This window comes from Sarcophilus harrisii, chromosome 3 (assembly GCF_902635505.1).
Source record: "Sarcophilus harrisii chromosome 3, mSarHar1.11, whole genome shotgun sequence".
Taxonomy (NCBI): domain Eukaryota; kingdom Metazoa; phylum Chordata; class Mammalia; order Dasyuromorphia; family Dasyuridae; genus Sarcophilus; species Sarcophilus harrisii.
The window spans coordinates 345,764,598-345,790,436 of record NC_045428.1 but is presented as its reverse complement, the minus strand read 5'-3'; the positions used below and the strand labels follow the sequence as shown (position 1 = coordinate 345,790,436).

At 31.1% G+C, this 25,839-nt stretch overlaps 1 protein-coding gene across 1 annotated transcript in view; it reads left to right on the top strand.

Annotated features, from left to right (window-relative positions):
- Positions 1–2,523, top strand: part of LRP1B (LDL receptor related protein 1B) — a 2,378,573-nt gene extending 2,376,050 nt beyond the window's left edge. The window contains exon 91 of the mRNA XM_031963676.1: positions 826–2,523. Coding sequence (XP_031819536.1) covers positions 826–966 — 141 coding nt within the window. The 3' untranslated portion in view covers positions 967–2,523. The remainder of the gene's footprint in view (positions 1–825) is intronic.
- Positions 2,524–25,839: the final 23,316 nt, after the last annotated feature.

The window sequence follows — 25,839 nt, the reverse complement described above, 5'->3', positions numbered from 1 at the left end:
GAAATCATAAAAATGTCATTATAAAACCTTCAAGCATTGATACCATTTACCAAATTACTATTCTAGGACTTGAAAGATTCAATTTGTTTCCCTACTCCAAGTCTAGTTGCCACAGATATTTCACAGGAACTTTCATTAAAATATTCTCAAATTTATAAAATATATTGAACTTTAGCTTTATCAATTTGCTGAAAAAAAAAAAAGAAAAGAAAGGTTATTTCAGCAATTTGTGATTTTACCTAAATAAACCTTATCACATTTAAATTACACTGCATTTATCTTCACTTAAATTTTAAAGCAGGGGTCCTCAAACTTTTTAAATAGGAGGCCAGTTCACTGTCCCTCAGACTGTTGGAGGGCTGGATTATAATAAAAACAAAAACTTTGTTTTGTGGGCCTTTAAATAAAGAAATTTTATAGCCCTGGGTGAGGGGGATAAACATTCTCAGCTGCTGCATCTGGCCCGCGGGCTATAGTTTGAGGACCCCTGTAAAATTTAAAGTATTAATTATGTTTATAAAGGATGAGCAAACACTTGTTCAATAAGATCAAATTAGAAACCCTAGATTCCTTGAAAACAGAATATAAACATCATTTTTGCTAATCTCTTACTCCTACCAACCAGCACTTGAAATGACTGTGTATTTGCTTTATATTTACCTGTGTCCATCATAACATGAATGTAAACTCATTGAGGACAAGAATGATTCCATTTTCATCTTTGTTTACCTAGCATGGTGTTTTATACCTATCAGGCACCTAAATTGTTGTTGTTGTTGAAATGGAGGTGATTAAACAATAATTTATTTCTTTCTCTCCCATCAGCCAACAAATTACTCCAATCCAGTGTATGCAAAGTTATATATGGATGGGCAAAACTGTCGAAATTCCTTAGGAAGTGTTGATGAAAGAAAAGAACTTCTTCCAAAGAAAATAGAAATTGGGATAAGGGAGACAGTGGCATAATGTTCTGATACCTTTTATATTCTGTATAAATGTATAAAATATAAGGATTACTTTTGTATGTTCCAACAGTATTATAATTGTTTTGGCATCAGCATTACCTCTTTTGTTTCTCCCTTCTTGGTTTAATTGTTTTGAGTTTTCCGTTGTTGATTTATTTTCTGCTGATGACTATTGATTGACCATTTGTATGGTATTTTTACAAAAAAAAAAAAAAGAGAGAAACTGCACTACAGTACAATTTACAACAATGCTGCTGATATGACACACCTTTGAATTTGTTAAATTAAAAACATGTTCCTTTGTAGTGTGAATATGAGCAATCTATTTTGTATGAACTCTTTTGGTTCTACTTAGTCAACAAAGATGAAATCTGCACTTTTCCATGATATAGTCTGAAAGCTGTAGTACGGTGCGTCATTTTTTCTGTTTCAAATGGTGAAAGAATGATTGGGTGGTGTACTTTCTTATTTGCGCTCATTAGGATTTTATTTCAAAGCCTGAATAAAAGTATATAATCTTGAAAATTCCAACATGACCTGCTTTTGAAATTTGCCTTAGATCGTGAAAAGATAAATGAGACTTAAGATGGAAAAAAAGATAAATTCTAACAATCTGCATGAATACAGACTACTATGCTTTCTTAAATTGTGTGTGCTATCCTAAACACATATGCTATATAATCAACATTTGTATTTAAACAATACTGGAAGAACGTAGCAACACTATCTTAAAAGCTAAATAGCTTTACTTGCTATGGAATAAGACCTTCTGATCTCCATTAGGCCTTTAGTACAGTAGCCACTCTAGAGCACAAGAGGGCATTACCTATTCATGTATTATGAAGTCATTCACATAATCACCTGAATTTTGTAGATGATTAACCACTTACCACGCTGGAAACAACAAATAAGAGAGAAAACATAAGCATATATATTGACAACAGAATTCTAATTTTGTGAAAGCATGTGAATTGTTTTTGCCAAACCATGAATACAAGACAAAGCAACTTTTTCAGTAGGCAATGTTGATAAGACGTTTAAGGTACATTTAGACCAATTCTTTATGTGCCCCATTAAAAACGCCTATTGGTAAAGGACTTTAGCAGAATACTTCTGGAATAACCATCAGCAATCCATAATCAAAGGTAGAAAGTGTCAAAGTTGGACTAATTATTCTGGTATCCATAGTTTTCCATTCTATAAAAGTATATAGAGCCCACTCACCTATTTTTCCCCAAAATTTCAACTGAAAGAAGTATGACTTATTTAAATTACATATAAAAAGGATAGCATTTTTATACAAATATCTTTAAAGGCACAAAAGATTTATTCACATGGTATGGAGGGATTTTTGTTCCTCTGATAGACATGACCGACTTTTAGCTGTCATAATGTATTAACATAACAGATGAAATATGTTTGTGGTTGCTCTTTATTCCCTTTGTACAAGCATTAAAAAACTGCTGTTTTATAAAGAGATTTTTTTGTTGTACTATGTGCATGCATACTACCTATTTCTAAACTTTGCCATATTGAGGCCTTTATAAACTATTGATTTATGTAATACTAGTGCAATTTTGCTTGAACAATGTTATGCATATCATAAACTTTTTCAGGTTCTTGTTTAAGTACATTTTTTAAATTGAACAGTATTTTTCATTTTGGTTATAATAGTCATTTTGCCTATGTTTCTACAATGAAGTGTTCAATACTTTATAAAAAATTGTTGACTGACTTATTTAAATGAAATTCTACATATTTAAGTCCTTGTGTTGGGTAATTTTTAAATTAAAAAAATGATTGCCTTATACATAATTATAAAACTTCCTGGGAAAAAGAACCCTGGAAATGAATATAATATATTTGTCATGGCTTTAAAGTACTTGCTATAATTTGTAGAAAATTTGACTTTATTATACATGAGGTTGCCATAATTCTCTCTACCATCCTCAAGAAAGAATATCCTCTGGCCTGGGAAGAAAAAAGCAAGTATTTCTTTCTGCTTCTTATCTTCTTCCTTATTTTAATATTCTATCTCATTTAAATTATCTCCATAGAATCCAGAGATAAAATAGAGAAGGTAAAACACATATAGGAAGCTATGCAGTTGTGTTCATATAAATCCGATCTTTCCTTCCATCTACCTTTTTTAAAAACATATGTTGGAGAAGGAGAAGTTAAAGATTATAAAGGCGTATTTCCACGCATCTCTGGATGATAGTGAGAGAAATAAACAGAGACAGACAGAGAGACAAAGACTGAAAGAGAAAAGTTAAGTACATAGAAAGATAGATGTGCATCATGGAAAGTAGAAGGCTACTCTTGAAGATGAGTAAAGATTGCTTCTGTTACATATTAGTTATATGATCATGAGCAAGTCAACTTAACTTCTCTCAGAAAAATCTTCATGCAGACATGTTTCTACAAAATGAAATAAAATATATATTTGTACTGATGCAGACTAAAAAGGTAGACTCTACTGATAAAGTAGTTCTTTGAGATGTCTCCAATTACAAATTGAGTCATATTTTCTCACAAAAGCTCTGTATTTTTGACATTTTGAAAAAATTATCTCAGATCATTAAATTTGGAGCTCTATCCTTTTTTTCCATTGAAGCTCTAATTTTTGTGGGGTTTGGTTTAATCCTCAAAAGTTTTGCTGTTTACAAAACTAGTAAATTACACACTATCACTGAATGTATATTTCCCCAATTGAAATATGTCCTATTTTCTAAACCCCTAAGATAATATAATACTGTCAAATGTCAGTTAGAATGGAGGTTAAGAGTTTTCTTCTGGAAAAGTGGGGAACTTAATCCCTCTCTAACCTTGTGAAACTCTTTGATGGATATTGGATTAAAGTATGTCTTTTTTTTGCTCATCACTCTGTGTTCCCTGTCCCCCCTACGCTGAAGAGTTAATCAGTCACATCTCATAACAATTAACTCAATTTTAGCCTAGGGGAAATATCATAGCCCTCAGGTGGTTCATTTTTCTGCTATTTTATTGAGTCTGTAACAGACTAAAATATTAGTAATTTATTAACACAAGCACTCAGAGCCCCTAGGTTAAAAAAAAAAATCCCTGACATATTCAAATAAAGGCTTAACTCTTTGTACTAATTTAAATTTTGTACCTTGCCAAATAATATCTGGATTCTTTTAGGAAAGATTAGAATATAGAAAATACTTAGACAAAAAAAAAATCTCTCAGAAAATATTACAGTACATATTACTGGACAAACATGAGGAGAAACTGGGGCAAGAGTGGATCTCTTGGAACTTCTCTCAATCATTGAAGAAGCATATTATATATATATACATATGTCATATAGAGTTATAACGAGACTTTAATACAAGTTCTATATTTCAAAATGGCTACAGGCAATAATATATTCTTTTGGGTTTAGCAGCTAGCTCTCAAAAAACAAACAAACGAATAACAACAATACCAACAACTTTATAGGACATACTTTTAAGTTTAATCTTCATTATCATTTTCTCCATCAATTTCTCAGGCCCAGACAAAATAATAAAGCAGATCTTAATGTATAGCATTTTTTGATTTTCAAGATGTAAATGTTCACTCTGAAAATTTGGCAATCATCTCTCATTAGCTGATACAAGTGACATTCAAAACACCTCTGTCTATAGGTGCCTAAGAGCCCACTTTGATCACTTCTTTCCCTGAAGCAGCTCAGCTGCCCTCGATATTTTTTCTTTTGTCTGTTGCTTACTTGTTACTGGTTCTTTCCACTTTGGCTTATGATATCCTACATAGATTTCCCTCAATGCTATTGCTTCTCAGCTCTTTATTTGTTGCTGTACTTGTACATTCATATTTTTTACATATTTCCTTATAAATCGTTTTAGGAAAGAAAAATCAGAACAAAAGGGAAAAACCACAAGCAAAAAAAAAAATTGAACAAGTTCATTTTCTGGATGCAGATGATGTATTCCATCCTAAATTTATTAGAATTGCCTTGGAACACTGAACTGCTGAGAAGTACCAAGTCTTTCATAGTTGATCATTACACAATTTTGCCATTACTGTGTTCTGCTTGTTTTGCTCAGTGCCAATTCATGTAAATCTTTCCAGGCCTTTCAAAATAATCTTGCTCATCATTTCTAATAGAACAATAATATTTCATTACTTTCATATATCATAACTTATTCAGTCATGCTCCAAATGATGAACATCTACTCATTTTCCAATTCTTTGCTACCACAAAAAGAGCTGCTACAAACATTTTTGCAAATGTGGGTCCTTTTTCCTCCTTTATGATTTTCCTGGGATACAGATCCAGTAGTGGTACAGCTGGGTTAAAAGGTATGCACAGTTTGATAGCCCTTTGGGAATAGTTCTAAATTGCTCTCCAGAATAGTTGGATTGCTTCACAACTCCATCAACAATGCATTAGTGTCCCAGTTTGACCACAACCCTGCCAACATTTATCATTATCCTCTCCTGTCATCTTAGCCAATCTGAGAGGTGTCTAATCAATAGAGATTTAGAGCATTTTTTCATATGACTACAGATGGCTTTAGTTTCTTCATCTGGAAATTATTCATATCCTTTGATCATTTATCAGTTGGGGAATGACTTGTATTTTTATAAATTTGATGCAGTTCTTTATATATTTTAGAAATGAGATCTTTATCAGAAACACTGGCTGTAAAATCCTCCCCCTCAGCTTTGTGCTTCCCTTCTAATTGTGGCTATATTGATGTTTTTATTCAAAAACCTTTTTTACTTTAATGTATCAAAGTTGTCCTTTTTGCTTTTCATAATGCTCTCTAATTCTTCTTGGATCATAAATTTCTCACTTCTCCAAAGATCTGATGAGTACCCTATCTTCTGATCTCCTAATTTGGTTATAGTATCACCCCTAATGTCAATCATGACTTATTTTGACCTTATTTTTTTTATGGAGTGTGAGGTGTAGATCTATGCTGAATTTCTGACATTATTTTCTAGTTTTCCCAGCACTTTTGTGAAATAGTGAGTTCTGATCCCAGAAGCTGGAGTTTTGGAGTTTATCAAATACTACATTACTATAGTCATTGATTAATATCATTTGTATGTAACCTATTACACTGATCCACAACTTTATTTTTTAGTCAGTACTATATGTTTTTGATGATTGCAGCTTTTTAATAGAGTTTTAGGTATGGTACTGCTAGGCCACCATTCTTTCTATCTTTTCATTAGTTCCCTTGATATTCTTGACCTTTTACTCTGCCAGATAAATTTTGTTATTATTTTTTTCTAGCTGTGTAAAATATTTTTGGCAGTTTGATATGGCACTGAAAAAGTAAACCAATTTAGTTAGAATTATCATTTTTAATATATTAATTCAGCCTACCCATGGGCATTTAAAGTTTCTCAACTCTCATACCTATTCCTTCTTTTCAGTCTACTCTCTCTAACACTATATACTTATCCTTAAAGCTTTCTGGGCATAACTTCAATTTTCTTTTTGTATAAGAAATAACAACAGAGCAAATCACTCTCAGGACAATTTTTTCCTTTGAACAAAGAATTTCAGAATGTCACTCAGATATCAAATATACAAATACACAAATATTTATATATAATTGTATTATGGGATTCCTGAAACAAAAGAAAATTAATTACATGTCTATTTCCTTCTCCATTTCATTCACCCAATGATTTAAGTGAATTACATTGTCTTCAATTATTTGATATTTACAAAACCAAAGAATATGTGTCCTTATTATTTTGTCCAATTAAAGGAATCATAAATGTGTGTGTCCCTTATTTTAGAATCCCACAAAAATAATACCTTTTGTAAAGAATTTTCCATCTTCTTGACTTCAGCTAATTTAAAGATCAATTCTATTTTTAAAAACTATGTGTATATGTAGGAGAGTTATATGAGTCAATCACAGTGAAGAACTCCATATACAAAGGTTTGACTCATCTAAATTTTATATGCCAGGAATACTGAAGAGGTTAGGTTAGTTGGACAAAGACATACAAGTAGAGTCTATCAGAAACAGCACATGAATTCAGTTTTCATAATATAACCACTGAAAAACTTCCAAGAAGCAAACCATAGTAAGTATAAATGGCAGAGCTCTTTAAAATATTCTTCTAAACCTATTCCTATGAATTCATTAAAAAAAGACATACGCATTGGGAAAAGGAAAAAGACATGAATGAACATTTGGTCTTGGAGAATTCTTAAGGCTCTTCACATCATAACATATTAAATGTTAAATGAGCATCATTCAGTAAAAATCTAATATAATTCATCATTAACAATATAATATTAATAACATGGAGAATGTGTCACGATGAGAAGAAGTTCATTCACTTCTTTATCCTTTCCCTAATATGTATGGCTTCTTTTTATGCATTCATAGGAACATATTTAGAAGAATATTTTAAAGAGGTATATCATTTGTACTTGGTACAGTTTGCCTCATGGAAGATTTTCAAATGGTGATATTATCAAAACATTTTAAGATGCATTCTTAACAGCTAATCTGCTTGTCAATCTCTTTGTATAGATATAAACATATCTATTTTAAAGGGCTAAGCATGGAACTATGTTCTCTGATTCAGTCACTCCTTTTTATTTGGATATCATTCCTTTATATCTGTAATTCACTTTGAGAAATGGGCAGTTTCCATATAATCCTATTTTTTTTGTACTGAGGAAGATCAAAAATCCTAAGAAAAATTGCTACTAAATAATAAGATTACCCAGTTGATAAATTCTCTGCTAAAGTTTTTGCCATTCCCTCTAATGGATGATCTGCTCCTTCAGGACATGTCTACAAGATATTTGTTAAGGTAAATGATGCAGTGCTATTACTTTAGTCATTTGTTCACCACCACATAATTTTTCAGCTGCTGTTTTTGCTGCAGTTATAATATATAAATTACAAGGCTTCTGATGCAACTTGATTTCTAGTTTATTTATACACTAGTGGCTTACAGACCTGGTAACTTAACTGTTGTAGCCATTTTAGATGTAATGTTGATAGTTATAAACCATACATATTTTATTCTTCCCAATAATCTAAAAATTCATAAATGAGGAAATTAACAAAAATAATTTGTAAAATATAGTTGAGAATTCGAGATACAAGTTTGAAGTAGATCTGGTTTAAGATTTTGTCTGAAAATAAAATGACTGATGAAGGATATTTCTCTATTTTTTTTGGTTTTCAACTTTTACTGATTTTTTTAGATCCACCACCAGTTTCCAATGTATGACTTTCTTCTCCCACCCTCATACCTGATAAATTAACCCTTTTAATCAAGCATTAAAGAAGGGGAAAAAATCAGCTCAACAACATGAAATGACTGATCCAGGATCACAGAGGTTATAAGTAGCAAAGGTGAGATTTGGACACAGATCCTCTGACTCCTGAGTAAATATTTTTTCTTTTGTATCATGTAATTCTGTCACTTACTACCCATTGTTCCATAATCATACCTCACATCACACACACATTAGGATTATTAAAGGAGTAAATATTAAGTTTTGGAGATTTTAAGTACTGTATAAATATTTATTTTTAAATTAACCCCTTTGTTAGAGTTCTCTTGTGACAAAGAAAAACAGGTAACTACATATTCACATCTACAAAGAATATAGCTTTAGTTTTATTCAAAACATTTTGTATACATGAACACTTCTGAATTATTGGCATAATAAGTCATAACATAAAAAGAAGAGCTTTGACTGCTGAGAGCTACATTTGCAGTTTTAGCACTTCCATGGTTGTTTCTCCTTTATTGAATTGTCCCTGTACTATCTCTATGTTGTCTCAGGATGGCAAGAAAAACTTATGTTGTCCTGGTCCAATTTATGACATAGGGGACATGCAATCCATATACATCCTAAATTCTAATTCTATTTTCATAAATTAAAATAAAAATTAATCAATTAATCTTATTTTAAAAGCTATGATTTGAGTAATTCTTAAGCACCACAATTTTAACAGTGCTATATTCTGTTTTTGTATTTCCTTTTTCAATTGGGCAATTGTACTTTTTAGGGAGTTATTTTCTCAGGGGATTTTTGTATCTCTTTTTCCGATAAACCAACTCTATATTTTTAATGAGCTGTTTTTTTTTTCCCCAAGCTATTGACTCTTTTTCCATAATTCTCTTACATAAGTCTCATTTCTTTTCCCAATTTTTCTTCTACCTCTCTTGATTTTAAGCTCTTTTTTGAGTTCTTCAATGAGTTCTTTCTGAGCTTGAGACAACTTTTCATTATTGAGAGAGGTTTTGCCCATAGAAGTTTTGACATTCTTGTCTTCTTCTGAGTTTGTGCCTTGATCTTCCCTGTCACCATAATAATTTTCTACAGGCACATTCTCTTTTTTCTGTTTTTTGCTCATCTTTTCTAGCCTTTTTCCTTTCTTTTTGCCAGGAGCTGTAGGCCCGGGCTGTTTACTCGGTGCTGCCCTGATGTTGCCCACAAGGGGCCCTCATGCCTGATGCTGTGCTGATGTGGGAGAGCATGAGTGACACTGATGGAGACTAGGCCCCAGTGCTGGTGTCTGGAGTGTGCTTAGGTCTGTAGGGTGTTCCTGCATTAGCATCTGCTCTTTCCCCAGGCTACACTGAAACACCTGATGATACTGGGGCTCACAGCTGCCCATGTGCCTGACTATGCTGGGTTATATTGGCACCCTAGTACTACTGTCTGCTCTTTTGCTTAGACAAATATATTTTTATATATTTTATATATTTATATATGTATATATATGTATGTATATATATTTATATATATGTATATATGTGTGTCTATATGTGTACATGTATATATATATATATGTGTGTGTGTGTGTGTGTGTGTGTGTGTGTATAAATTTGGCATCTACCTGTTTGCCCAGGAATAGACTGAAACAAGTGACGGTTCTCAGGGCTGGAATCTGCCCCTTCCATGGCTATGCTGGGGCATGTAGAGAGTCCTGATGATTCCAATTACCTCCTCTACTGCATTAGGCTTAGGATTTCCTCCTAATTTGCTGAGGTTGGGCTTGCTCCTGGCTTGCTGGGATGTTTCTTTTCCTGGAGTGATACAACCTTTCCTGCAAATCTTCCAAGTTATTTAGACTAAAAGATTGTTTTACCCCATCTTTTTGTGAATTTTATAATACCAGGACTTTTTTGAGGGGGAGGTGCTATTTTATGGTTGATTGAACGTGAATATAGGAGACTTTATGGTGATTTCCTGCTTACTCTGACATCTTGGCTCCCAAAAATCTAAGTCTGATATATTTTAAAGTATTTAATGAAACAATAAATTCTCTGATATATACAGGTGTTTTTGCTTTATCATCATCATTATTAAATTTGCAACTATTTTGCAATTTCAAATTTCAGGCCTGTCTAGGGTACTAAAGATTAACTGACTGCCAGGATCACATAGGTAATATGTATCAATGGCATAATTTCCTATCAATCAGTTTCTTCATTCCCAGAAGATCAACAGGCTTCCAACACCTCAAAATAGTGTCATCTGTAAAGAAAAGTTATTTATTATAAATCTATATATTTTTAATCTAGAACTATTGAATAGTAGAACCAGAAGAGATTTTGTTTAGGGAATTCCCTTCAGTTTTAAAATAAGGATATCCATGTCCAGAAAAGGAAATTGATTTGCCCAAAGTGACACATCTAGTTAAAAATGGAGCTGATGCTAGAACCTAACTTTTCTAACTTCTAGCCCAATGATATTTTATCACATTACATTGTAACTTATTCAACAAGGCTGACAAGATAACTTATTCTAGTGGTCCTCAAAATGTAGTCCAAAGAATTGTTGGGGTCTCTGAAACCCTTTCAGAGGGTCTACAAATTCAAAATTATTTTTATTTCTAATATAGTAAATAGCTATAAATATAACCCATGTGAACAAAAACTCTTTGAATAGATCCTCGATAGTTTTTTTTAACAACATGAAGATATTGAGAACAAAGGTTTGAGAACCACTACGTCTAAGGATTGGTCTTTGTGCATGTTCCTTTACAGCATATGAAAGAAACTGTTAAGCTGTAATTCAGAGACAATGAGTAGAAAACTGAATAAGCTACAATCACCATTCCTAGAGAAACTTATTGGATTGCTCTAGAAAAGATCATTGTCTATGTTTTCCTACTGAACAGTTTAGATTCTATACAGTTTCTAATATATCATTGTTCCCGAAAGAGGGATTTTTATACTGTCCTGATATAATAATATATTTTAAAATGCCTTCTAAAGTATCCTTCCCATGGAGCTATCATTAACTTTAAGGTTATCATTCCCCTGGGTTAAAATTGCTGATTCCATTTTAGGTACTTTAAACTGACTTTAAACTGACTGCGTGATAATATAAGAAATTATATGTTTCCTAGTGTAACCTTGAAAAAACCATTGGCATATATATCTAGGGCCTAACTGTAATGAGAGTGTACTTAATGAGAATCAGACAGTTAATAAGAAACAGAATATATTTTGACTTACATTTAAATTCTATCTGTTGTCCATAGTATTATGGTTGAATGTGGTAAATGTATCATTCCTCATTATATTCTTGATGACCTCTTAGAATCCCTTCAATTAACAGGGCATTCCCTCTTTTGTTTTCAGATAAGCAAGTTATCTGGATAGATATCATAAATAATTACTTCATAAAATAAAGTGAGATTTAAGTTGTTAAATTACTAAGTGATAGTGGATCTTAATCAGAATTATGTTCTAAAGAACTGTCTGAATTCTCCTCAGGTACAAATTTCCCCTTTTTCTGTTATCATTTCAAAAGACTAAGTTTTATATTCGTTTAGCCCACTTATTTGAGAATGGAGAAAGTGAGAATATAAAAGCTGTTAAGTGGGGTGAAAAAGCACAAAGGTCATATAGTATGCCAAATTTTAAATGTTTTATTGATGTATTTTTATACCACAATCTCTTCCCAATAACTCTTCTGTAGGATGATAGATAGATAGATAGATAGATAGATAGATGATAGATAAAGAGTTAAGTAAAACTTATGAATGCAGCATCTCAGTGACTGTCAGAGCATGTAACATTCTGAAGGAATAATCTACTGTCTCCCTACCAATAGAAAATCCATGTGTTCCAGTGTTAACCTTCTGAAACCAACACTGGTCTTGGAATAATTGTTTTTGAAATAAATATTGGAGCTGGCCTAATTTGTGACCAGCTATCAAAATAAAGTTGTGTCTACAGACAAAAATCCAAGTGAATTATTGAAAAAGTTTACCAGGCGCAAACAGTTTGATTGACTGTGTTTAAATGATTAAAATAAAAGGTATTTGGTGGATCCAGGTAATTGGCTATTCAGATAATTGCCTCCATTTTCTCACTTATTTGGTGTCTATAGAGTCCTCCAATTCTGATTAATTTGTCTTTCTATTCTATGGCTTCCATTATGTCCTTTCTATTCAAATGTAATTAAGATGTAATCATTATGATTTGAAATATTCTGCCTACTTATCAGTTTCAAAACTAGAACCTTTTTGTCCCATCTTTCCAAGGTTTATGTTTTATTTGAGGTATTAGTTTAACATTATCATAATGCTATGCAACACTGCAGCTCCATACCATCTGGAACTCTCATTTGGTCTTAGAAATAAAATATTAATCAAATGATGAGTCCTACAAATGTAAGTGGACATTATATATACACATACATCACACATATGTGTATGTATATATATATATACCTCCAAAATAAATATCTTCCATCGATGATACAAGACACAAACCTGAGTCTTGATCCCCCTTAATTAATATGATGAAAGCAAATCTAAATAAATGGCCTCACTACTCAGTTTAAGACTAATTAAAATGCATGACCTGAACAAGTCATTTGACTCTCAATTACAATTAAATATGTAAGGTTATCAGAACATACCAAGCCTGGTGCTGAACGCCATCCTCCCTTATTAAAGTGAAGACAGTAGAGAGAGGATGGTAGATGATATGAGAGTTTCAGTTAATACAGCAGATTGTGATATACATTGAACTAGATTACCAGAGTAATGATACTGAGATTATCACGACAGGCTATTAGTTTTAGTGTGTTCAAGGTTAAAACTCATTGGACTGTGAACATTTTACAAGAGCCCTATCAAAATATCAAGTAGATTGGTTTAAGAAAATCTGTCAAGCTCTAGATCTGCTCCCATGGTGTTGGGTTAATTTTGCAATAAAATTAATGACTCCCTTAAGATGAAGAGATTTATTATGTCCATGAACAGTTCTAATTGAGTTAACCCAATCAGGCAACTACAACTCACACAGTTTAAGGAAAGAATGATTAATAAGATGCTGAAATTCAACTTTTTTCCCCTTCCTTTTGCTTGAATTCATCCACATTAGTGTGTTCAAATAATTATTTCATTTTCATCACAGTTATTTTCCCTCTAACTTCTAAATTAGCTTGTTTTCTTAAGTGAGCCCTTCAGGAAGGTCTGAGACCTTTGTAAGCCAGTTATTTATATGTTGGATAAGTCTTTGTGACTTATTTTGGTTTTGTTTGCATAGTATATGTATTTAATTTCTTTCCATTAAATTGACTTAAAATTTTAATGAAATGAGGCATGTTCTAAAGAGACATTAAGTAGGAAATAGTAAAAGTTTCCATATGATTATTAGTATAAGTAACAGTTCTCTTAGTGCTGATTTTTATGGCTGTATTTGAAACAGAAATTTGACAGACTTAAATTGCAACAAGGAGTCACTAAGTATGTGTCATTTTTTTTTCCTTTAAAAAAGCCATTGTCATGAGGATAGAGTTGGAATGTGCTAGTTTCTCATGAAAGTCTTTCTGTGAGGATGGAATGCAGCAAGCATTCTATCCAATATACAATATGAAACAGAAGAATGTCATCTCACACATTCTTTTTGCTGTAAATTTTAACTGACTTCACATTCCACTACTTTGTAGCTTAGACTATAAAAGAAAGAAACTAGAAATAGCTGACAAATTAAATCAGGATTTTTTAAGCATTAGACAGAGATAGAAAGGTCATATAACCTTACTCTGTTCTCTCTTGCAAATGGATGAAGAATGAAAAACACCAGATCTCTTTCTAATTCAACAAGAATTATAACATGGACTAGGCATGGCTTTATGGCAGTTATCCATAACAAAGCTACTACTTTTTCTCTGCCTCTCATTTGTGTTAATCTTATTTATAGTCAGAGATAATCTGAAAATTACTTTTATAGCTATGATATAGTCGTCCTTATGTAAGTCAAGTCCCCAATGAAATGTACTCACTCATTGTTTTTCATTATCTGGTAAACTTAAAATCTTGAGAGTTAAGGGATTTTGTTTGTGTTTGTTTTTTATTGTTTTTTGTTTTCTTTTTTATCTAACAATTATTTAACAATTTTGTCTGGGAGACATTATAATTTTCAACTGGGATTAGTTCTTGATGTTTTGAATTCAAGTTTCTTCTTCATATACAAGGAAGATCTCATGAAGAATATGTCAGTAGCCTTCCTTAAGAGCAGTCCCAAAAGATTTGAAACATTCTGAACTCAATAATCTTACACATTCAAATCCTTTTAATATGTTTGTTGGGGCTAGTTAACTATAGGTTCATAGAATTGAAAGTTTAATATCTTTATACAAATTTTTCAGAATAATTTCTTCTGTTTTTCATTGATCTAGGTAATTTGTATGGTATTTTTTCTTTATCAGTATAATTTGAAACTACCGCACACCTTCATAAATGGTCTTCACACATTTCACGTATCAAAACTCTATCAACTCCTGGCCAACCTTTTAATAACTATTTCCAAAGTGAACTCAGCTAACCCTTGGACAAAAGAAACATAATATATAAGAACATTTTTGTCCACCTTGGTAGAATCTGACAGAGTTTGTCCAGTATCGCCTTATAGAACTACTCCAACTATTTCCAAGTAGATTTCATTGGAATCAGAAATTAATAAAACATGCAGAATACTACTTAAGGGAATATGAACTAAAATTCCTCACTTTTTGAATCTTCAGTGAACTCACCTTAGTCCACCTCCTCCAGAATTTTAAAAATGGCAATGGTAATTCTGCTTTTGATCATATAGGCTTTCACAGAATCCATCACTGGAAGAAAGGGGAATAAATATTGACTTAAAGTTGGAACCAATCAAAATTCTTATTTATTTATTTATCTATCTATTCAGTTATTTATTTATTTATTTTGCTGAGGCAATTGGGGTTAAGTAACTTGCCCAGGGTCACACAGTTAGGAAATGTTAAGAGTCTGAGGCCAGATTTGAACTCAGGTTCTCCTGACTTCAGAGTTGGTGCTCTATCTATCCACTGTGCCATCTAGCTATCCCAAAAGACTTTATTTTTATTTATTTATTTGTTTGTTTGTTTAATTATTTAATTTTCATTTATTTATTTGTTTGTTTATTTCTTTATTTTGAGCCAATCAAAATTCAAGGAAATCCAATGACTTTTCAGTAACTTTTCCTCCATCTTTTCAAGTGTATATTTTATCTTATAATGTCTCAGAATTAAGAAGACATGGAAAGCGTTTGGGTTGACTTAGCAATATGAGTTTTCTTACATAGTTATTTCTACAAGAATTCATCACTAATTTGAAATTTAATCATTTCCCTTTGGGATAGAACTGATTAAAGGATTAAAATGTCCACTTATTTGCTATGGTCAGATTTATGAGTAATATATCTGATTTTTATTTGGGGCTGAAAAATTCTGTTATTTTCATTTCCCAAATGTAATTTTCATAGCACCTGAACAACAAACTTGATTCTATTAACAATAAAATAATTAGAATAAAATACAAGTTGCTTAATAGTACTATAATATATATTTCTGCATTGTATTTTTCTTTATCGTGTGTGTTAGTTCATCTAATAATAATAAAGTTTCTGTTCCAGCCATGAGGTACATTTTAAAAATAGGAAATTAAAGTGCTAAAGTAAAAAAATAAAAAGGAATGATGTATCATGGCCTAGCAAACTCAGTAATTATACTATTGTTACGATAAAAAACAAAAATTAAAAAAATTAAAATTAAAAATGCACAGCAGAAAACAAAAGAATAAACCTAAAAGGAAACAAAGAAAAGATGGACAGTCATGAACATAATCTCTTCTATTATTATATATGCTTTCTTGAAATGGAAATTTATTATTACATATTTTGAATCCTCTCTGATGTTCTTGCTGGGCACATAATGTTTTCTTTTGATTTTTTATTTTCCTTTTCTCTTTTTTTCTATTTTGCTTTTTTTTCTTATTTTATATTTAGGTTTAAATAAATAAAAATTTAAAGGAACAGAAAGGGGAAAAAAAGAAATCCCTCCAATTTGATTATATTTATATATGATGATATTTATATGGATCTAAATCTGTTCCTAAGGAGTTAGGTTAATTTTGTAATGAAATTAATGAGTCCCTTGAGATGACAAGATTTATTATGTCCATGAGCAGTTAACCAAATAAGACATTTACAACTCACATAGCTATAAAGAAAAAAAAATCAAGATTTGGAAACCATTTTACAAACATTATCTCATTTGATCCTTACAATCTTCTGTGAGGTAAGAGATCTTATTTTGCCCAGCATATAGATTTGGGAACTGTGGTATAGAAAAGTTATCTGGCGTGTCTGTTGTCAAACTCTGAGCTTCAAAAGTAAATTTTAAATTCAATTATCTTTGATTCTCAGCCTAATTCTCTATGCCTTACCTCTTACACAATTGGTAGAAAAAAAATTACCATCCTGTTATTATCTCCCATCTTTCTAAAGTTTCATAAGCTGCAAGTTCTTAACTCTCACTCACTCAGTAACTAATACATTTCATGGATTACTGAGATCTCCTAATGTTTCTCTTCTTAATCATCCCTTTGGGGCATTTTTCTAGGTCTAAAATGAAATGGAAAATAGGGAAAGAAGATAGAGATAAATGATCAAATCCCACTGTTAATGCTTTAGTAAGAGTTGAGAAAATGTGCCAGCTGAGGGTATTGGAATCTCAGTTTGAAATCCATTGATTGCTTTATTCAATCATCAATACAACCACATAAACTTTGGTGAAGGGAATTAAGAATATTTAGCTAGAAGAAAAAAGAGACACAATACTTCTCTTCAGATAATTGAATGTTTCTGGGTTAAATATATGTGTGTGTGTGTGTGTGTGTGTGTGTGTGTATGTATGTATGTATGTATATATATAATTCATTCCCAGATGACAAAAATGGAATAAATGGGAAGAAACCATAAAGAGACAAACTTTCACGTAAAGAATATTTTAAAAAAGAATTAATGAGCTGTGTCAATTTGATATTGGAGATCATATCACTGGAGCTATAGAATATGAGCACATGGTATACATGTTACCAAAGATATTCCTTTTTGTATGTCATGTGGATTAGATTACCTAGAAGGCTCTTTCTAAGTGTTAAATCCTATGGATCTGTGATGTAGTAATATAGCTCTCTTAAAAAACATTTGCCACACCTGAAAATCATTATCATCACTATTAAATACAAAAGAAACACAACTAAAAAAGACTCCTTGGTCTTTACATATTTCTATATTCTATTATTTCATATGTCCATTTATCATGCTATCCTATGCATATTATTGTTCAATTTGCTCATGTCTAACTCCTCATGATCCCACGGACTGTAGAACTCCAGGCCATTCTATAATTATTTCCCAAAGTCTGTCCAAGTTCTTGTTTATTTACTCTATGCATATAATCTCTTATTGATTCAATTTTGGTAAATCATCTCTGGATATCTCTAGCAAGATGGTGAAATGAGAAGTCATAAGAAAGCCCAGGCACCCTTCATTATTCCCCCCAAAATAGAAACAAATAGAATAAAAAAACCAAAGAATTATAAAATTTTCCAAAAAAGGACTCAAGTCAATAAGTATTTATTAAGTACCAACTACATACCATATACTGTGTTAATCACTGTATATAAAAAATACAAATAAAAGTTTCACTTCTTAAGGAACTCATATCTAATTAGAAACAAAGCATGTAGCCATTATGTACAAATAACATACATATATGTAAAGTTATAGATTTTATATATAGATATGATAAATTAGAGATGATCTCCGAAGGCATTATCATTAAGGGAAGTTAGAAAAGGTTTCTTGTAAAGGTGGGATTTTAGATGATCTTGAAAGTGGAAATTGAAAGAAGCAAGAAAGGAAGGGAAAAGCCCTCTTATTTATGAATAAATATTAAAAAGTAAAATAGACTAAAAAGAAGACATCAGGACATTACAAGGAAGAAAAAAGAAATCATGCCATCAAGCATTCTAGACACAAACCTGAGTATTTTATAGGATAGTTCAACACAATTATCCCACTAAGCAAAATAAAGATATAGCATCAGTAAAGATAAACTTGAAATCAATAAGGTAGGAACAATGACAATAAAATAGGATGAATATGAATTTTAGCACCTTCAAACAACTGGTGAAGAATCTTAATAAAAGCACATTTAGTGATACATGATCTTCCCAATAGAAGGCAAAAAAAAAAAAAAAAAGACAACCATCAAAATAGATATTAAAAAAAATTAAAAATCAACACAACTAGAAAGAGATAAGAATTGTACAAAAGCAATGTACCTACAGAATACAGTTCAAAAATATAAGCTGAGATGAGCAGCTAGTTTGGTGCAATTAGAGCATCAATCCTGAAGTCAGGGGAACCTAAGTTCAAATCTGGCCTCACATACCTAGCACTTCCTGGCTGTGTGACCCTGGATAAATCTCTTAACCCCAATTGCCTCAGCAATATATAAAACCCGAGAATTATTAGTCTGTCCCTCCTCCCCTCTACACACACATCAGACACACACATACACACACAGAAATAAAGACAATATCTGAAAGACAAATATAAAGTAATAATGCTACACCCCCCCCAAAAAAAAAATCCTGAAATTATAGGAGAGTTACAATACACATCAGAATCCATAGAATGCCAAAAATTAAAAAAAAAAAATAGGGAAAGGAAAATACCAAATCCAACTCATTCACATACAATGTGACTAAATTCCAAAATTTCAATAACAGAGATGATATTGAAAAGATTCAAGAGAAAACCATTATATACGCAAAATCCCAACCAAAACCACAAAAGTTTTCTCATTCAGGAAAGGAAGAATAGAATAAATATAATTTTACATACTAGAAATCAAGAAAAACAGAACTTTATTCTCAAATTACTTACCCAGCACGTATTATCTTTCAGGGGAAAAGATGGACATTCAATAAAATGGTATTTTCAATTATTTTTTGATGCAAAAATCAGTACTGAATAGAAAATTTGACCTTCAATTACAGAATTCAAAGAAGCATAAAAAAGTTAAAAGGGAAGGGGAAAATACTATATTTTTTAAAGGTTAAAATGTTTACATTTCTATATGTAAAAAAGATATGTGTAAATCTTGAAAACTATATCTTTGCTAGATGTATACATAGAACATGCAGGTATAAGTTGACTTTAATGTTATGATATAAAACAAGAAAGTAGGGGTGGAAAATGGAATGTACTAGAAGAAGAAAGTACTTGTACTAGAAGGAGAGGTAAAATGGGGTAAATTATATCATATGAAGACGCAAAAAAGACCTATTACAGTTGAGAAAAAGAAGGGAGGGACATGAACAGTAATTGAACCTTAATCTCATGAAATTTGGCTCATAAAGAGAATGTCATGCATATTTAGTTTGCTATAAAAACTTGTCTCACCCTATAGGGAAGTAGGAAGGTAAAGGAGAAAAAAGGGGGGGGGGGCAGATAATAAAAGAAAGCAAAACAAGAAGGGGAAAGGGAAAAGAAAAAAGAGAGACTGAAAAAAGGGAGAGCAGATTGAGGGAGGTAGTGGTTAGAAACAAAATACTGATGAGGAGAGAAAGGGGGAATGGAGAGAGAAAAGTATAATGGGAAAAAATAGGATGGTGGGAAATATACAATTAGTAATTTTAACTGTGAATGTCCCACAAAATATAAGCAGATGGCAGGCTGAATTAAAAGCCAGAATCCTACAATATGTTGTTTGCAAAAAAAAAAAATAAATAAATAAAACAAACAAAAAAAAAAAAAAAACACACACATTTGAAGTAAAGAAATATATATATAGAATAAAGGTAAAAGTCTGAAGCAGAATTTATTATGCTTTAACTGAGGGTAAAAAAAAAAAAAAGGCAGCGATAGTGATCCTGATCTCAGATTAAGGAAAAGCAAAAAATAGATCTAATTAAAATAAGAAAGAAAACATCTTGTTAAAGAATTCCATTGGTAATGAAGTAATATCAATATTAAATATATGTGCACCAAGTGGTATAGCATCCAAATTCTTAGAGGCGAAGTAAAATGACCTGCAAAAAAAACAGACAGCAAAATATATTAGTGGGTGATCTCAACCTCCTTCTATCAGAATTAGATAAATCTAGCCATGAAATAAACAAGAAAGAAGCTAAGGAGGTAAATAAAAAAAAAAAAATTAATTAGGAATAATAGACCTTTGGAGGCAATTGAATGAAGCTAAAAAGGAATGTACCTTTTTCTGAGTGGTACCTGACACCTACACAGAATTGACCACATATTTGGGTGTAAAAACTTCACAATCAAATACAGAAAAAAAAGAAATCATAAATTTCAGATCATGATGCAATAAAAAAATTACATTTAGTAAAGGGCCCGGGAAAGGTAGACTAAAATCAATGAGTGGATAGAACAACAAATTTTAAAAACAATTGATAATTTCATCCAAGACAATTACAATAATGAGACAATATATGAAAACTTATGAAACACAGCCAAACAAGTTCTTAGGGAAATTTTAAAGAAAAAGTTTAAAGAACAGTTAATTCCAACATAATAAAAACTATCTGAAAAAATTGGGGGAAGAAAGAGTCCCATCAAATTCTTTTTATGACATAGATATGATTTTGATATCTAAACCTAGAAGGGCTAAAACAGAATAAGAATATTATTGACATTTCCCTAATTAATATTGTTCCAGAGATCTTAAATAAAATACTAACAAAGAGATTACAAGTTATCACCTAGAAAACACACTATGGATTTATACCAAGAATGCAGGACTGGTTTAATATCAGAGCAATTAGCATAATTGACCAGATCAATAACCACTAACAGAAATCATATGATTGTATCAATAGATACAGAAAAAGCATCTGGCAAAATATAACATCCATTCCTATTAAAAACACTAGAGGATATAGGAATAAATGCAGTTTTCCTTAAAATGATAAGTAGCATCTATCTAAAACTATCAGCAAGCATTTTATGTAATAGCATAAATTAGAAGCATTACCCATAAAATCAGGGGTGAAACAAGGTTGTCCATTATCACAACCACTATTCAATATTGCACTAGAAATGTTAGCTTTAGCAAGAAGAAAAGGAAATAGAATGAATTAAAGTTAATAAAGAGGAAAGAAAACTATTACTCTATGCCCATGATATGATGGCATATTTAAAAAATCCTAGAGAATCACCTAAAAGCTCCTAGAAACAATTAGCATTAACAATGTTGCTATATATAAAATAAACACACATAAATCATTGGCATTTCTATATGTTAACAAATTCATCAGCAAAAGATAGAGAAATCTCATTTAAAATAACCAAATATAATATAAAGTGTTTAGAAATCTGTGAAGACAAAACTAGGAACTATATGAACACAATTACAAAACTTTTCACAGAAATAAAGTTAAATTTAAACAACTGAAAGAATAACAACTACTCATGGGTAGTCTGAACTAATACAATAAAAATAATAATTCATTTTTAAAATAAATAATCTGCTTATTCAATGTCATACCAATGTCATACAATAAAACCAAGAAATTATTTTATAGAACTAGAAAAAATAATAAAATTCATCTGGAAGAACAAAAAGTTCAAGAATTTCAAGGAAATTAATGGGGGAAAATGCAGCTAGCTACACCAGACCTAAAACTATATTATAAAGCATCAGCCATCAAAACCATTTGGTAGTAGTTAAGAAATAGACTAATGGATCAGTGAAATAGATATAGAGATAGATAGATAGATAAATAGATGATAGATAGATGACTATAATAATCTAGTGTTTAATAAATCAAAAGACTCCAGCTTCTGGGATAATAATTTATATTAGAAAAAAATTCTGGGAAAACTAGAAAATAGTATGGCAGCATTGACTAACACCCTATACCAAAATAGGACAAAATTGGTTTATGATTTAGACATAAAGGATGATACTATTAGAAAATTAGGAATACAAGGGATAGTCCACCTCTCATATTGGTGCAGAATGAAGGAATTTATGGCCAAAGAAGAACTAGAGATCATTATGACATGCAAAATGGATAATTTGGATCATATTAAATTAAAGGTTTTGTGCAAACAAAACCAATGCAGTCAAGATTGGAAGAGAAAGAGAAAGCTGAGGAAAATTTTACTCCAGTGTTTCCAATACAATATGGAGAGGACTTACCCAAATTTATAAGAATAAAAGTCATTCCCCAATTGATAAATGGCAAAGGATATGAACAATTTTCAGATGAAGAAATTCAAGCTACTTCTAGTCTTATGAAAAACAATTCTAAATCACTATTGATTAAAGAAATAAAAATTAAGACAACTTTGAGCTACCATTTCACACCACTCAAATTGGCTAAGATGACAGGAAAAGATAATGATAAATGTTGGAAGGGGTGTGGGAAAGCTGGGACACTAATACATTGTTGGTGGAGTTGTGAACTAATCCAACCATTCTAGAGAACAATTAGGAACTATACTCAAAGGGCTATAAAACTGTGCATACTCTTTGGGTCTGTAACTCAAAGAGACCATAAAAAACAGGAAAGGACCCACATGTGCAAAAATGTTTGTAGCAGCCCTTTTTGTAGCAATTGTACAACATTGTACAATTGTTGAACCTTGTAACAAGATTATGTGATGATCAACTGTGATGGACTTGGCTCTTTTCAATAGTAGGTGATTCATGGCAATTCCAATACACTTGTGATGGAAAGAGCCACCTACATCCTAAGAGAGAACCAATGTGGGTTAAAGCATAGTATTTTCATCTTTTTGTTTTAATGTGTTGTTTGCTAGGTTTTCTTTTTTTCTCATTTTTCCCCTTTTGATCTGACTTTTCTTGCAGAGCATAATGAATATTGAAATATATTTAGAAAAATTGTACATATTTAACCTAGATTGAATTGCTTGCTCTCTAGGGGAAGGGGTGGAGAGAAAAAAGAAGAAATATTTGGAACGCAAGATTTTGCAAAGATAGAAAACTATCTTTGCATGTATTTGTAAAAACATTTTTTAAAACTATTATAAAAATTAATTTAATTTAATTTAGTTTAAAAAATAAAATAAAAATAAAAATGCTTCTACAAATTCCAGTAGAACTGACTACATTCTTCTATACTGATAATGCAAAATGATCTTCCTCTCTCCCTTCTACCATTATTTTCTTTGCACTGGCATCATTGTGTGTGTCATCAAGTTCCATCTAGGAGCAAACTAAGTAGCCCACATGAGAGTCCAGTCTAGAGCTTAAAGAAAAAAGGTCAAACTGCTTTAATTATAATAAAAATGAAAACTCCTCAGTTTTGGAAAAATAAAAGTAAACTAAGGATTTAGTCAAAAGATGAATGGAATGCTTTGCTTTAAAACAATAGAATCACCAATTCAACTATTTTTCCTCATTTAATAACCTCTAATGGCTGACATAAAGACCCAGCTAAGTGTATATAAGAACATAGAGATGAGTTTATTCATTTGAAATTGCAACTGTAGTAATGCAATATATAATATTGATTCATCAAAGAATGTATGACAAATGAAAAGAGATGGATTAGGTGAGTGATTTTTTAAAAGCCATTCTGAATTTGCTTTAATTGTTGTTTAAACTTTTCTAAGAAGATTGAAATAAATTTCCTAAAAGTAAGCTAATTTGGCAAGAGGTAATTCAAGCAAGGTTATGAGAAACTCAGGAGCTCCTAAAAGTCTTATACATTGGAGAACTTTTTCTTAATCTCTATAATCTGTTATCTTTTATATTTTGTGTGTGTATAAGCTTGTGAAAGAACATGATAGGAATTCTGAGAATCTGCAAAATTATACTTGAACAACTATACATTCAGAAAAGAAAAAGAAGAGGAAAATTTAGACAAAAACAGGCAGATTTTATATTTATAAATTTTTTTCTTCGCAATTTTGAAGAAAAAAATAAAAGATGAGACTAATGAAGACACATTGTAGTTGATATAAGTGTGAAGTTCAAATCTCAAAGATTTTATTGAGCTTTTTAAAGTAGTCAATAAAAATAACTTTTAAAGGCATTCAATATTGCTACTACACTGGCTTAACCAGAACCATGTTTTGTTGAGAAGCATTAGTAATAAACTGATATTTGCTGTTTTATTCATAAGATATATGAAGTAGTGATATAATCTTGGAATCAGGAAGACAATCACTGACCCAGAAAAACAAATTACTGATAGGACCATAGACAAATCACATTCTCTCAGAACTCCAGAGATGATTCTCTCTCCCATTCTGTCTTCTCTTAGTTTCTCTTTCTCAATTCTCCTTTTCTTCTTAAAAATTTCGTTATATTTTATTTTTCAGCACCTTTCTTTCTGAATATATCTTTCCAAACTCTCCCACCCAGAGTGGGTGTAAATGCTGAATTCAAAAATCACCTCTGACAAATACTACATGACAATGTACAAATCATCTAATCTCTACTATTCATCTGTAACAGGATGTGATTCGATTAGATAGTTTGTAAAATCCTCTCCTAATCCTGCTTCTAAACCTTTGATCCTATGAACCTATGAGTCATATAACAAAAAAGAAAAAGAAGACAAAAGAATTTAGCAAACATAGGAACCAAATCTGACATTATCTTCAGTGTTCCATATCCAAAGTTTTCCATTTCTGAAAAGAAATAGGAAAAGAGTGTCTTCTGATTTCTCTTGTAGAATGACCAAAACTGGTGTACTATGTTAAGTTTCTTTTGTTGTTGTTTTCCATTTTCATTATTGTAGTCATTATATGTATATATATATATATATATATATATATATATATATATGTTTGTATGTTTGTATATGTATTTACATATATGTGTATATATTTTGGTTTGTATATATACATATATGTATATATAAAACATGTTTATATATGTATATTTATATATATACACACATATATGTTTTGTTTTGTTTTTCTGATTCTCTTACTTTATTTTGCATCAGTTCACATTTTTGTTTGTTTCTCTGAATTCTTTCTATTTTCATTCCTTATTGTGTAGAAATATTCCATTTATGGAAATAATATGTTTTGTTTCATTTTTCTGATTCTGCTTACTTTACTTTGTGTCATTTTACAATTTTGTTTCTTTGAATTCTTTGTATTTTTCATTCCTTATTGAATGAAATCTTTCTTTCTTTCTCTCTTCTTTCTCTCTCTGTCTCTCAAAAATATAATGAAATATTTTTACACAATATTTTTGTGCAAGATGAAATCTCAAAATTCTGATTAGCATTTTGATACTACTTGTGATTTGGAATAAGCTTTCACATTGTGTCAGCAATTTGCAACTCTTACTTTGAGAACTATTGGTTCATATATTAGGTGGAGAATCCCAGGTAACTCCTTAGACTATTAATTTTTTAGTTGTCCAATTTCATCAGTGGAAGGGCTTTCCACACTGGAAATTATTCCAACCAGTGAAACTACAAGTCTGAACCATAACATAAAAAAAAAAAAAAAAAAAAAAAAATTAGTAGGATTTGGGAGTGTTTTCCACTACAAAATTAATAGT